This window comes from Microtus pennsylvanicus, chromosome 7 (assembly GCF_037038515.1).
Source record: "Microtus pennsylvanicus isolate mMicPen1 chromosome 7, mMicPen1.hap1, whole genome shotgun sequence".
In the NCBI taxonomy this organism is placed as follows: domain Eukaryota; kingdom Metazoa; phylum Chordata; class Mammalia; order Rodentia; family Cricetidae; genus Microtus; species Microtus pennsylvanicus.
The window spans coordinates 3,426,879-3,440,286 of record NC_134585.1 but is presented as its reverse complement, the minus strand read 5'-3'; the positions used below and the strand labels follow the sequence as shown (position 1 = coordinate 3,440,286).

Genomic DNA, 13,408 nt, shown 5'->3' with positions numbered 1-13,408 from the left:
CTGGTGGTCTCTCTACATTCTCACCTGCCCTCAAGGTCCCTCTTCACCCTGGTTAGCCCCAGTCCAGTGCCAGCCCCAGTTCTTAGAGACACCTCTCACCACCTCTTCCAGGCTAAGCCTCCAAAGATGGCTCCCCAACCACTCTCATGTCTGACTCACCCCTGAGGGCCTCACCCTTCTTCTCTGATGAACTAGCTACTACTGACCCTGTTCCTCCTTTGGAAGCCATACCCCTCTGACTCAGATCTTACATGGCCACTCCTCTGTCCACCCAAGTCCTATTCCTGTACCCAGTTGCCCATGCTCAGTTGCCCGCCTCCTCGGGCCTCTCCTCCTTGCATCTGTCTCCCTTTGGGAAACCTAGCCAGCCCTACAGAAGCCTATGTAAACCCTGGTCTCAAGCACACGCCTTCGCCAAGATCCATTGACCGCTGTCACCTCTGTCAGTCCCTCCAGTCCTTCCCACTCTTCTCAGGGTCACTCAGTCCTGGTCTGAAGAACTAGGGGTGGCAGAGGAGGGGAAGCTGAGGCTCACTCACTCTTTCCCTAGCTCTTCATTTTCCCTCCCTGGTTCTAACCTTTTCCCACAATATGGATGGAGTGGAAAATGGGAGGCACACTCAGACCTGAGAACCTTAGCTCCTCCCAGCACTGCCAATGGCCTCAGAGACCTGCTAGCAGAGGTCAAAGGGTGGCTCTCCTTGTCATAACACCCTGACCATGTCTCGGCGGTTGCCCTCCTTCCATCGCTCCCTTCCCACCCATCCTCTCCGCCCTCTCCTCACCCCGCTCGCTCACCTCATCCTCATCCAGCATGAGCAGCTGGTTCCCCGAGATGATGCAGAACCGAGGGTTCCAACCAGGACGATCATACGGGGAATGAACGTATTGGGTTCGGTGCATAGGGGGTCCCCGTACATCTGGGGGACAGAGACACACAAACAGTAAGGGAGGGTCAAGACTTTGGGTGTCAAAACCTAAAACGGAAAGAAGAGCTTGCAGATGGGAGGAGTTGCCGCCTGTCTGGAGAGATCTGTTGGGCATAGGATGAGCCTTTACACTGAGGAGTTGACCACAGGTGGCCCTGGGAAGGGGTTGAGGGTGGCTTCAGGGACAAGAATTAGTGTCATGACATAGAGGGGCTTTACCGGGGGCAGGAGAAGGTGGAAACTCTGCCCATTCACTTGTGGGGGAGTAAAGACTTATTGAAACTGGCAAAAGATACAGAGAGGTCAGAGGGAGGGCGTTAATAATCCACATACAAAGGATGTGGCCCAGTCATTCAGGAGAATGAGAGGTACCTAGCTTGTGGGAAAGAAAATGGGTGTTTAAGAACATTTGGGTCACGAGAATCGGAGAGCTAAGCATCTGGAAGGCAGGAAGGCAGGCTTCTATGTTCAAAGTATGGCGGCCTCCCTCCCTTCTCTCTCCTTTCCTCCCTGGTCCTACCCTGTTCCTCCTCTGGGGGAAGTTCCCAGGGAGAAGATGCTGAGAAGGATCAGGGAGGGACGGTGGGAAATGTAGTGCTGGGATAAGCAGAGACCAGTCAGGCCTCTGTCCATAACATGCCCAGCAGTCAGGGGTCAGGCCTGCTCCACAGGCTGACATCACCTGAGCACAGGGAGAGACTTAAGAAAGGGTGAAGGAAAGACTGGAACAACCAAGCCTGATGACAGAGGACGACCCCAGGATGACATGTGAAGAAGAACAAATTTCCAGACAAGAAGGGACCAACAGCTGTGCATCCTTCAAGGCCTGAGGGTTTTCCTGCCGCATCTTTGCTGCCTTGCCAGCACCATTGCCATATACCATTCATGGAGATACGATGAAGGGCCTTAAGGGGGCCAGGAAAGTTAGACTGCTGATAAAACTAGGCTTAAGACATTAGTTAGAGAATTTCACAGGAAGAAACACCATGCTGTCGCCTCCATGGGATCATTAATCTGACACATTTCTGGAGAAATGGCCTTTGGGCTTTCTTCTGGTGCCTTGAGTGAGCTCTGAAAAACTCCATCCTCTTACTGATTATGGTGATTCCTCAGATTTACCCAACCTGCAGGTCAGAGAGAAAGATGAGTCCCTGGGATGGAAGTGTCTAGAAGTCACGATGCTTTCAAATTTTCACTGTAAGTGCTTTCTTGAAGACCCTGCCAATATCCTCCAGACAGGGCCGGGGAGCATAGCTCAGTGGCAGATAACCACTAGGGTTCAAAGCCCCAGCACTACAACGACACCATCACCCATAGCTTAGACCACAGACGCCCAAGGCAACAAGCCTACTGTGACTCAACACATGGCGAACCTGAGGAAAAGCTGTTGATACATATAACCATAACAAAACAGAGGAGCTGTCCAGGCTGCAGCTGGGGCAAGCAGGTTAGACCACAGGGAACAGGAAAGGGACACAGGGAACCTTAGCTTAGGGACTACTACACACACACACACAGTCTCGACTTAAGAAAGATGATGATCCTGGAACATAGCAGAGAAAGAGGAAATGGGAAATGTTTACTGCAATGACACCTTCCACAAGAGTTCAAGGCAGAGATTCTTTAGAGCCCCTGTTCCAACCATCACAACCTGTGTTTTGGCACCCCCAAGTCCCCAGGAAGCAGAGGGGACCAAAGAGGAATACAGGTGAAGGCAGGGTATACAAGGAAAAGAAATAGGCACAGACCCTGGCGACGAGGTGGAAAGGGGTAGGAAACAGAAGATGGATGGGTTCAGGGACATATAACAGAGTAGATCTAAAAGAAAAGGAAGCAAAGATGAGGGGAGATGCCTAGGAACAAGGAAACAGATCAAATGGTTTCAACCAACATGGGGCAGAGGGAATGAGGAAGACCTAACAGGGGCAGAAACATGGGGGTCCAGGAGCAGTGATAGTGTAATAAGGAGTTATTAGAAGAGAGGGAGAGGGAATATATATGAGATAGGGGATTAATACAGGGGAAGGACAGAAGGGGGACTCATATAACAAACGGACACCATATGGGGGGAAAGATATAAGTGATGGACAGCAGAGGAAGGGAGGGGGAATGGAAATAAGTGGTGGGGGAAGGGGTCAAAGTGCTGAAGTGAAGCAAGCTGAGGAGGCCCCTGGGGTTGTATTTCCCGATCAAGAGTCCTGATGAGGGTCAATCACCAGCAGAATAGAACCTGGCCCTTGCTCCCATGACTCAATCTTACATCTCCCCTGACCCAACCAAAAAAAAAAAAAACCCACTTGGTCCTCCTTCTCTGGCATCCCCTCCCCCAATCCTTTCTCTCCCTCCTCTCTTCCCTCCATCTGGACCCCCACCCCCCCACTGCCACCCTCTTTCTCCATCTGGCCCCATCCCTCCCTCCATCCTCCTCTTTTCCTACCCCTACCATTCTGAGCCCCTCACCAAATTCCCTCCCCATCTTCTCGGTCTCTCATCCCACCTCTATGTTTTCATTTGCCCCTTCTCCCCCTCTCCTAAGATCGTGCCTCTATTTCCTTGATATTTTCCTTCTCACACAGCTCCCAAACCCAAATAATTTCTGCAGCGTTCCCCCAAACTCAATCCTCCCTTCTCACGCCGTTCTGACGCTCCTTCCCTCCATCATCTTCCCCTCAGCCCCCTTCAAGGCCTGTGTCCCAGCCCCTCCATCCCTTACATACCCTATGCCTCTAACCTCCAATCCCTCCTTTCCCACTGTTCCCACCTCTGCCTTCTTAGCCCTCCCCTCTCCCTCCATTTCAGCCGCTCCCTCCCCTCGGTGGCCCCGGCTCTCCCCCGCCCCCTGCCCCTCCCCCTCTTGCCCCCCCATCTGGCCCTCCCCCTACCCCTACCACCACCGTACCTCTGAAGGGGGCATAGGACATCGCGGGGATGCTCCCCCGATGGATGGAGGCTCGAGACCTGCTCATCAGGCCTGAGGGGGAGGGGGCGGGGGGACGGGGGAGAAAAAGAAGAGAGAAAGAGGGGGAGAGAGAGGGGGAGAAGGAGGAGGTGGAGGAGGAGGAGAGAGGAGGAGAGAGGAGCAGAGAGGAGCAGAGAGGAGGAGAGAGGAGGAGGAGGAGGAGAATAAGAGCCAACGGCAGCAGCGGCAGCACGGAGAGAGAAGGGGGGGCGGGGGAAGCGAGCTAGTGAGGAGAGAGCAGGAGGAGGAGGGAGAGACTCTGCAGCCCCCACCCCTCCTCAGGGAGACCCGGAAAAAGAGAGAGCCAGAGACCCCTGACTCATACACGCCGGAGGCAGCAGTCCTGAAGAAGCTGACCCCAGACCCTGAGACAGACCCCAGACCCAGAGAAAGATACCTCATCCCTCACTCCACACTCAAATTAATCTCACAGACCCAAATCTAGGAGGAAAGAGACCCCTGATCTCAGAGAAAAAGCCACACACCCCCCGCAGAAAGGAACCCTAGATTAGAATCTGATCCTCAGACCCACGTTAGTCTTAGACTTCGGACCCTAAAGTGTTAGTTTTGAGAACCCAAAACAGAGACCCAGACTCAAAGAAAAAGATGAAATCACTATTAGAAAGAGCCCCAGGCCAGAATTAGATCTTAGGACCTAGCTAGAGATGAGAAACCCCGGATTCATATCCCAGAGAAAAAATACTGCAGACTTGGGGGTGAGAGAAGAGACATTCAGCTGACCCAAAGATGGAGAAAGAGGACCACAAGAGATCCGAAACTCATTAAATCTGAGAGATCTTAGTCAGTGATCATGGACTCAATTCCCACAAACGACTCGAAAAGTAATTCAGACCCTATAAAGATCCCAAATATTGGACACCCCCCCACACACACAAGGATCTCTGAGGCAGAGGGATAGCCCCCAACTCAAGAGGGAAATGAAAGAGCCTGAACTTCGGCCTGCGGGAATTCCAGCACCCGTGCCAGGGACCCCAGACCTGGGAGGAAGGGGTTATTTTGGGTGGCAGAGCCTTTCCCCCGCTGCTTCCTCCCTCTTCTCTGACCTCTCACTGGCCCCCTCTCCATTTTTGGGTCACTGGATGTGTTTGGGCCCCAGGGAGGTTATGTAGGGCAGGTTCTGGCTCCTTAGGGGAATTGGATGAAGGTGAGGAGACCCAAGACGGAGAGAAGGGTGGGCTGATCCAGGGGACAAGGATCAGCAAGGGAGAAGGAACAGGGCCATCACTCCGAACCCTAACTGCCACTCATTTCTCCTCGCCACTCATTTGCGGGTTTTCGGCGCCTCCCATCACCGAGCCTATATACAGGTGTCACCCCGTCTTTTGATCACGGCCGTGTTGGCCATGGCTGAGCCTGCCTGCCCGCTGCCCCCTACCCGGGGACAGCTGGCTTCTCAGCTCGGGGCTAACGCGCGGGCGGGCGGGCTGGCGCGGGGCGCTGTCCCCACCCAGCACCGCCTGCTCAGACCCCCGCCGCCGCCGGCCTCGGGGTGGGGAGGAGGAGGGGACTGTTACTAGGCACATTCAGGGGCTCAGGACGACTCCCCGGCCCCAGCCTGACGCAGCGCGGGCGCCGCTCGCCAGCTCCCGCGTCACGTGGCCCGGAGGCCGTCCGGCCATTGGCCGCCTCCCGCAACTACTGAGGCGGCGCCGCCTGAGAGGGCGAGAGCCGTCACGTGACGGCGGCCGCCGCAGCGGCGTCCCCCAGCCAGCGGCCGGCTGGGGCTTCACTGAAATGGGCGGGCCCTGTCGGCACACGGCCTCCGTTCTAGCTGCCGATTGGCCAGAGGGGCCTCCGCCCCGACCCTTCAGGAGGCGGGGCAATCGGGCCACTCGAGGGCCGGGATTGGGCAGATCTGAAGACCCTCAGGAAGGCGGGGCCGCTCCTGTCACGTGGCCGCCGCCCAGGTTAGAGGAGGCTGCTCCTCTGGGGCTCCCCGTCCCTGCTTCGCGAAGCGCGCGGCTTTACACCCCCTTCTCCACCAGCCTGGGCTGCATGAGCTGGGGGCGGGCGCCTGTCGTCCTGCTCGGCGGAGGGGTGAGTCTGGCCCCGCCCCTTCCGGTCTCCAAGTTTCACTGGGCTTCTGCACCCCAAGCGCCTAGGGAGGGTCTGACGGGGTGTTCCAAGTGTCTCTAAGTGTCAGGGGCCTTATTTCTTGCTGGTGCCGAGGAGGCCGGGCAGAGGCTTGGCGCTTGGCCCAGGAAGGCGCCCGGCGTGCGGTGTCCTGGGGCAGTTGTGGGAACGCTGAGCCTCCCCCCTCCCCAGGCCACGCTGCTCGTGTCAATTCTTTGGATGCCCGCGCTGCTGCCGCTGGCTTCCCGCCTTCTCTTGCTGCCCCGAGCCTTGCTGTCCATGGCTTCTGGAAGCCCTCCGTCCCAGCCTTCTCCGGCCTCGGGCTCCGGCTACGTTCCAGGATCAGTTTCTGCAGCCTTTGTCACTTGTCCCAATGAAAAAGTCGCCAAGGAGATCGCCAGGTGGGGACCTGGGAACCTACCAGGGAGAGCTGGGCTAGGGGAAGGGTGCTGCCCCGGTGGGTGGCCCTGGACTGCCGTCCAAGTCCAGGCCGGCGGGGCGCACTGACTGCCCGCGCTTCACCCTCAGGGCGGTGGTAGAGAAGCGCCTAGCAGCCTGCGTCAACCTCATCCCGCAGATCTTGTCCATGTGAGTCGCCACTCAGAAACTCAGTCTAATTGAAGGGGCTGAGAGCTTTTGCGCGGGGGGGGGGAGATCATTCTTCCCCAAGACTTTGTGCCCTTCTTTCTCTGACCTCTTCAGCTATGAGTGGAAAGGGAAGATCGAGGAAGACAGTGAGGTGCTGATGGTGAGAATCCCCCTCTTCTCTGGCTCCTTGGACAGCTGTGGCTCTCGCCTGGCAGCAGTTCCACCCCTTGGTTGAACTTGTGTCTGTCTTTGCCCTTTAGATGATTAAAACCCAAAGCTCCCTGGTCCCTGCTCTGACAGAGTTTGTTCGGTAAGAACTTTTAAGGTTTTCTTTGTGGCGGTACTGGGGGACGGACCAGGGCCGCGAGCATTTCAGGCAAACCCCAGCTCACCCAAAGAGCTTTGAAGTGGACACGGTGGGGTGGACTTTATTGGGGTGTGCCTTTGGGTGAGCGAATAACCCCAGCCCTGTCCCTTCTGCAGATCTGTGCACCCTTACGAAGTTGCTGAGGTGATTGCATTGCCTGTGGAGCAGGGGAATCCCCCGTACCTGCATTGGGTGCGCCAGGTCACAGAGTCCACTACAGATTCTGCCACAGCCCCCTCCTCTGCTTAAAGCCCCCTGGTTTCTAGGTGATGACCGAGCCCCCAATAAATCCTCTTCTGTTCTCTGTCTGTTCCCGTGTAACATAGATGCGGGTGGTGGAAGATCAAGCACCCCTTGCCCTTGTGTTCTGCCCCTCTTTCAAAATGACTGTCTGCCACGTTCGTTTATTTCTCTTTATTACAGTCATACAGAGTCTGGAATCCTGGACCACCCTCCCCACCCCCATCTCTATACCCAGGGGTTGGATAGTTTTAAAAAATACTTTAAAAGCTGTAACAAAATAACGTCAAAGGAAATGAGAAGGATGAGGGATCAGGGGTCATGAAGGGGCAGAGGAGAGGACCTCTTCCCCACTCCCCTGGATTCCAGCCTGGGCAGTAGGGAGGACTACCCCCATCGCTCCAGGTACATCCCAGCTGTAGGTGAGGTCAGAGGTCAGGGCATGAAAGTGCCAGTGTGTGGATGGGGAGGCGGGCAGAAGAGGGCTGTCAGAAGATGCCCCCTCCTCCCCACTCAACTAGGTACTGCACAGAGCCGTCCGGCCGCACTCTTCGAGCAAGTATCCTGACAGGGTCCCCTCGGGACAGGTAGCCACCCCCACCTCGGCCTCCTCCCCCAGTCCCCGGAGACAAACTAGGACATAAGGGGGAAGGGGGGACTGAGTGTCCAGAAAGGCCGGGGGTGGGGGCTGAGGTGGGGGAGGCAGTCACTGAGTGGGGGGAACTAGGGATATCTGTGGGGAAGCCAATGTGAAGTTCCAGGGGTGACCTGGAAGAGAGAAGACAACAGTAAGACCAGACAGGCCAGATGTGGGTGGCTTGTGCCTTTAATCCCAGCAAGGAGGGCTGCCATCTGGGCTACAGAGACCTTGTCTTACAAGACCACGTGTGGATCAAAGGAATGAAAATAGAGTTTGAGACTAAGAGCCTAAGCCCACAGAAGGAAAGGAAGAAGCTGACCCGACAGACTCACCTGTCTAGGGCTTCACTGTCCCCAGAGGTCCCTGCAGTGCTGGCAGAAGGGTGGAAGGAAGCAAACATCCGGATGGGGCTGCTGAGGTGTGGGACAGGCAAGTCAGGACCTGAGGACGGAAGCGTGTCTTCCCCACCAAGGGCAGAGTTCAAACAGTTATAGTGCACTGAACTCCCAGAATACTGGGTGTCATTCATGCTACAAGTCTCTTAAAGAATTGAGAAGCGAAGGGGAAGAAGGAAAAGAATCGCAGGTGATAGTGGCTGGAGAATGGAAATAGCTGGGGCTCATCTCGATCAGGCACTGACCTGGGCAGACAGCGGGCCTCTGTGGGCCGGAAGTTGTAGCCGCTGCTGCCCTGATAGCTCTGGTTAGGGCTGGGGGGTGGTGGAGACACTGAGGCCTATAAGAAAAGCCAGAGGGACCCTGTAATGGTCCCTGATCCCTCTCCTCATCCCACCAGTTTGCCCAACAGGATTCCCCTTGCCCTTGTACCTGCAGTGCCCTCCGTAGACGAGCCTGCTCCCTCTGCTCCTGGGACCCATGCCGACTGTGTGCTGCTGTGGATGGCCCCAGCTCCTCTTTCCCCTTCCGCCTCTTTCTCAGGGGTTCTGGCTCCGACCTCCGGCGTTTCCCCAGGGGACGTGAGACCCCTCCCCCAGGGCCCTGCCCTGAAGGGAAGCTGTAAGAGGCCTCCTTATCCCCCCAGCCCCCTCCCAGGCACCCCAAGACCCCCCATTCCTATACATGTACCCTCCAAACCGATTCTATCCCCTCTGGACCAGTGACCTGGTGGGGGCTCCATCTCCAGTGATAGGCTCCACAGGAGGAGGGGTCCGAGTATGGAGACCAAAAAGACATTTCCTCTTTTTAATCTCCCTCCCTGAAATGAAACTAGAACAAGGAGAGAGTCAGCAGGTCAGTGCTGTGGCACAGCTCCCCCATCCAGACTCCATATCACCCCGTGCCCCTTTTCCTGACTACCGGTCCTTGTGGCTGTTAAGTGCAGAAAGGAGCTGGGAAGAGCGCTCTCCCTTGGGGGTGTCTGAAAGCTGAAGGAAGAGAGTAAGGTCAGGGAGCAGTCATTCCTCTTCATGTCCCACCCCAGGTCCCAAATGGTAGAACCCTTACCTCCCCCAGGAGCAGACGGTCCCAGTTCTCAGAGGTGAAGGGGAGGATCTCTCGGTTGAAATCGAAGTACTTCTTCTTACAGCAAACACTGAGATGGTAGAGGACAAGATGGGCTACGTCCACCCTAGGAGGAGCACGACATCGTCAGCACTGTGGAAGTCAGGAGTCACTGGGGTACAGTAGCAGGCAATAGAATTGAGGGCACAGCCGCCTCACCAGCGAAGCTGTAACCGTCGGACCTTCTCGGGGCCACCGCAGCACACACAGCATTCAAATTCATAGAATCTGGACAGAGTAAGGTCAAGAAGGCACCTCCTTCAGCCCTCCTGCGCAACAAGTGGCAGAGGGCGAGCCGGTGAGGAAGGCACCGGGCAGTCTCCCTCGGGCTCACCTGTCTCCGTAGAGGAGGGGCTTGCTCAGACACTGGGTGCAGGCCTCATGGAACCACTGAAGGCAGCGCCAGCACTGCAGCATTTTCAGGTTCCACCTCAAGAGGACGACAGTCTGCCTGTGGCCTCCATCGCCACAGGGGCACCCTCACCCTGTTTGCTCCACCACCACCAGCACGCCCCCATTGCCATGGGGCCCCTCACCCTGTTCGCTCCACCACCACCACGCCGCCCCCAGCTCGCACCCCTCATCACTCACTCCCCAGGACCTCCGCAGTAACAGTAGCTCTGTTGCCGGTTGCTCAGATGGCCAGCATCCCAGTCCAGCCCCTTTAGTCCGTAGGGCAGAGAGAGTTTCATGCCCAGCATGGCCCGTGCATAGGGCCCCTTCTTCAGTGCGCCTCCCCTCTGCAGAGGAACAGGTGAGGACCTCAGAAGCAGGAGGGGAGATATCATGGAAGGCTCCCACAGGAAGGGGCAGAGAGCTGCTTTTACCTTGGTGGCAATCGCAAAGACACACTGGCGGCAGACCCAGGATGTGTCCTCTCCTTCTCCAGGGGCTGGGGCTCTGGGAACGTGACAGTCCTGGTGATACGCTGAATAAGGACAATGTTGAGAGTAGACCACTGTGTGCATACCTCCACGGTCCTGCCGGGTGTGTGTGCGTTACCCTGACTTTGCAAGTGAGCGAACAGGTTTATAGCGGATAAGGGCCTTGCTCAAGGAAGCATGGTTAGAAAAGGATCCATGTAAGCCACCTGGCATGGTATATGTCACCTTCATCCTATGACTCCCTCTCTACTGAGAGATGAGGTGACAGGGTGAAGACTGGCCAGGACAGGAGACACAAAACCCATGCTAGAAAGGCTAGTGGCAATCCAGAAGACCCAGGGCAAATTCTACCATTCAAGTACCCTGCCCTCTCACCATGGCGACACTTCTCACAGCTGACCAGCTGGTTCTCAGGGACCACAGTCTCAGAGCGACAGACACAACAGAGGAGCTCCTCCCCAGGGAGGGCAGCTATGAGGGAACAAAGTGTCAGGAGGCTGACTTCAAGCCAGCACTTCCCATCCCCTTCCAGCTTCTGCAGGTGTGCAGCGCCTCCCAGCCCCTCCAGCTTCTGCAGGTGTGCAGCGCCTCCCAGCCCCTCCAGCTTCTGCAGGTGTGCAGTGCCTCCATCCCCCCCCCTCTAGCTTCTGCAGGTGTGCAGCGCCTCCATCCCCCCCTCCAGCTTCTGCAGGTGTGCAGCCCCTCCATTCCCCCATCCTCTAGCTTCTGCAGGTGTGCAGCACCTCCCAGCCCCTCCATTCCCTTCCAGCTTCTGCAGGTGTGCAGCCCCTCCATTCCCTCCCCCTAGCTTCTGCAGGTGTGCAGCACCTCCCAGCCCCTCCATTCCCTTCCAGCTTCTGCAGGTGTGCAGCGCCTCCATCCCCCCCCCTCTAGCTTCTGCAGGTGTGCAGCGCCTCCCAGCCCCTCCAGCTTCTGCAGGTGTGAGGGATCTCACCGGGGCTGATGTCCTTCCATAGAACCTGAAACTGGGAATCGTCCTCAAACTGGACCAGGCATACCTCCCGAGCACTGTCCACCTGGACCAGGTGAGCAGAGGTTATGAAGTAAGAGCAAGAGTCAGGAGAGTGAGGAGGTGGCAGGAGAGCGGAGGTAACCCTTACCTTTTTGATGGTGCCCAAGTACAGCAGCCCATCAGTCCATCTAGCCAGCACATCTTGACCCTCCCAAAGCCGAGGTCTGGGGCCTGAGGGAGCAGGAGAGGCTGGATCCCAAAGAGAGGGTGCACCCAAGCGGCTCAGCCGGGGGAGCTGCGCCATTGCATCCTGGGGGGGTGCTAGTCAGAAATAGGAAGGGAGAGTTTGAGTGTTAAAGCTTTGTGCTTTCTTTGCTCTTTTTCTGTTGCGGGTTAGGACCAAACACCTCCAACCCCAGCCTCTTAATCCTTTAGACACCTAAGGAGGTGGGTCACCCTGGCCAGCTTCTTGACTCCACTCCTCTCCCTACAGTCTCCTCAGCCTAGTTCTGTAGCATCCTACCTCCCAGGGACCTCAGGGGAAGAGATGCTTGCAGGACCAAGGTTACCACGCAGGTTCACCTTTCCCAGCTGTTTAGAGTTATCCTAATTGGGACGCTCTGTTGCCTTTTGGGATATTTTAGGAGCTTTTCTGGATTTGTTTCCCTGAGTAGAAACAGCTGCCTCCCTGGGCCTGTGCGTCTCATTTAGAACAACTATCCTGGTGCCAGGCTATGTTAGGTCACCCTCAAATTTGAGGCTCCTTGCCCCAAGATTAGATAACTTCCCTGAGTGCCCCAGGAGGGGGGCGTGTCCCTGTCCAGGTCTCTACTCCCCTACACCGCTAGTCTGAGGAGGAATTTGAGTCAGCCCAGCCCAGATCCTAAACCAGGACCAGGAGGCTGTCATGTCTCTTCCTGCACACCGACCCCCGCTCCCTGCCCCCGCTCAGGGCCTCCCGCCTTCTTACCGGTGACAGCTGGGGCAGCTGGGAGACAGGCAGGAGCAGACCCAAGAGACGTGGGTGAACCCCGAGTGCAGGAAGAGTGTGTGTGGACGCCGGAGGGCGTGCAGGAGGAGGCCAGGGGGTCCCCGGGCCCAGCCCCTCCGTCCTGGCTGCTCTGGGGCGTATGACGCAGCAGCCAAAGCAGCGGCAGCGGCAGGAGGAGTCGACAGAGGGAGGGAGGAGTGGTGGGTGGGGAGCACCAGGGGGGAGGAGAAGCCGGAGGGGCGGGCAGCACCTCCGGCAGGCCCGGAGGGCACTGCACGGTTAGAGGCGCGGCCGGTCGGGGAGGACGAGGGAATCCTAGCAGCCCCCTTTTCGGGTGGGAGGCTCGCTCCAAGAGCAGCAGGAAATAACCCTCTTGGCAGCCAGCCTGCAGGTCAGGGCTGGGCTCCGCCCCATGCCACATCCGTTAGCTGCCCCGCCCCCGTGGCCACTCCAAGCTCCGCCTCCGCACACGGCACCGCCCTCCCCCATTCACACTTCCTGTCGCCCCACCCTTTTGCGCACGCGCGGCCCCGCCTGGGCGCTGCACCTGGGCAGGCAGCCACACCTCCCGCCGCGAGAACCGTGGTGTGACTGAACTCCTGGGCATTGCAAAGGACGTCGCGGCTAGTACCGAGGCGGTGACGTGTCCACGGGCAGCCAATGGACAGCGTGCGGCAGAGAACCGTAGTTCGAACCGTTGGGCAGGGAAAGGGAGAGAATGTGGAGCGCACTGACACTCACACCAGACAAGGGCATTTCTATCCCTGGCTGGGCCTGGTGGTGGGCAGCTATGGATATAACTTCCTGTGCTGAAGGATAGAAAAGGGGCATCGGGACAGCCAAGTTCTTGGCTAAGTGAAATGCCCACAGCCTCACTCTGCAAAACACACGGCAATGGACACTTCTACTTGCAGGCAGCCACACCTCCCGCCGCGAGAACCGTGGTGTGACTGAACTGTTCACGTTGGTGGCCTTTAATCCAGGCGGACCTCTGTGAGTTCAAGGCCAGCCTGGTCTACAAGAGCTAGTTCCAGGACAGGCTCCAAAGCTACAGAGAAACCCTGTCTCAAGAAAAACAGATTATCTGTTCACAGTACCTTCCTCTAGCAGCTACTCGTGTTAACAAGACCTTCATACAGACAATGAGGGCTGGAGAGATGGCTCAGCTTTTTTTTTTTAATATTTATTTATTATGTATACAATATTCTGTCTGTGTGTATGCC

General features: G+C 57.0%; 3 protein-coding genes across 17 annotated transcripts in view; 1 reads left to right on the top strand and 2 right to left on the bottom strand.

Annotated features, from left to right (window-relative positions):
• Positions 1–4,085, bottom strand: part of Syngap1 (synaptic Ras GTPase activating protein 1) — a 30,378-nt gene extending 26,293 nt beyond the window's left edge. For 4 of the 13 annotated variants that reach the window (XR_012911315.1, XM_075979626.1, XM_075979623.1 and 1 more), the window contains exons 1-2: positions 3,829–3,998; positions 799–920 (exon numbers count right to left, since the gene is read on the bottom strand). Coding sequence is in view for 10 of the 13 variants with exons in the window: in XM_075979626.1 (XP_075835741.1) it covers positions 799–920; positions 3,829–3,895 (189 nt within the window). In the remaining 3 variants the exon portion in view is untranslated. Of the gene's footprint in view, positions 1–24; positions 44–798; positions 921–3,828 lie in introns of those variants that run through there. The other 9 variants (XM_075979628.1, XM_075979625.1, XM_075979633.1 and 6 more) reach the window with 6 other exon arrangements.
• A 1,658-nt stretch (positions 4,086–5,743) lies between these two features.
• Positions 5,744–7,245, top strand: Cuta (cutA divalent cation tolerance homolog). The gene is made up of 6 exons (XM_075979620.1): positions 5,744–5,946; positions 6,175–6,383; positions 6,511–6,570; positions 6,685–6,730; positions 6,831–6,880; positions 7,054–7,245. Exons 1-6 carry the CDS (start codon positions 5,905–5,907, stop codon positions 7,184–7,186), a joined length of 540 nt encoding a protein of 179 aa, XP_075835735.1. The 5' UTR covers positions 5,744–5,904; the 3' UTR covers positions 7,187–7,245.
• Positions 7,246–7,336: 91 nt separating this feature from the next.
• Positions 7,337–12,617, bottom strand: Phf1 (PHD finger protein 1). Of its 3 annotated transcripts, none has more exons than XR_012911314.1 (15): positions 12,165–12,617; positions 11,343–11,515; positions 11,177–11,258; positions 10,597–10,692; positions 10,165–10,265; positions 9,929–10,077; positions 9,672–9,767; positions 9,497–9,565; positions 9,281–9,404; positions 9,134–9,201; positions 8,939–9,043; positions 8,645–8,831; positions 8,458–8,552; positions 8,150–8,258; positions 7,337–7,945 (listed from the first exon to the last, which is right to left on the bottom strand). XR_012911314.1 is itself a non-coding variant. In XM_075979618.1 (15 exons), exons 1-15 carry the CDS (start codon positions 12,604–12,606, stop codon positions 7,666–7,668), a joined length of 2,148 nt encoding a protein of 715 aa, XP_075835733.1. In that variant the 5' UTR covers positions 12,607–12,615; the 3' UTR covers positions 7,337–7,665. The 3 variants fall into 3 exon arrangements, 2 of the variants coding, with proteins under 2 accessions (XP_075835733.1, XP_075835734.1); XM_075979618.1 differs by having other exon boundaries at positions 8,150–8,230; positions 12,165–12,615; XM_075979619.1 differs by having other exon boundaries at positions 7,525–7,945; positions 8,150–8,227; positions 12,165–12,616.
• Positions 12,618–13,408: the final 791 nt, after the last annotated feature.

Bases quoted from the DNA above. Each gene is read 5' to 3' on its own strand.
- Phf1 (XM_075979618.1), bottom strand. From the start codon at position 12,606: ATGTGGCATGGGGCGGAGCCCAGCCCTGACCTGCAGGCTGGCTGCCAA. The intron at 11,516-12,164 runs GTAAGAAGGCGG...ATTTCTGACTAG, and splicing joins AGCTGCCCCAGCTGTCACCG to CACCCCCCCAGGATGCAATG. The intron at 9,566-9,671 runs GTGAGCCCGAGG...TACTCTGTCCAG, and splicing joins CCCCTCCTCTACGGAGACAG to ATTCTATGAATTTGAATGCT.
- Cuta (XM_075979620.1), top strand. From the start codon at position 5,905: ATGAGCTGGGGGCGGGCGCCTGTCGTCCTGCTCGGCGGAGGG. The intron at 5,947-6,174 runs GTGAGTCTGGCC...CCCCCTCCCCAG, and splicing joins TCGTCCTGCTCGGCGGAGGG to GCCACGCTGCTCGTGTCAAT. The intron at 6,571-6,684 runs GTGAGTCGCCAC...TGACCTCTTCAG, and splicing joins ATCCCGCAGATCTTGTCCAT to CTATGAGTGGAAAGGGAAGA.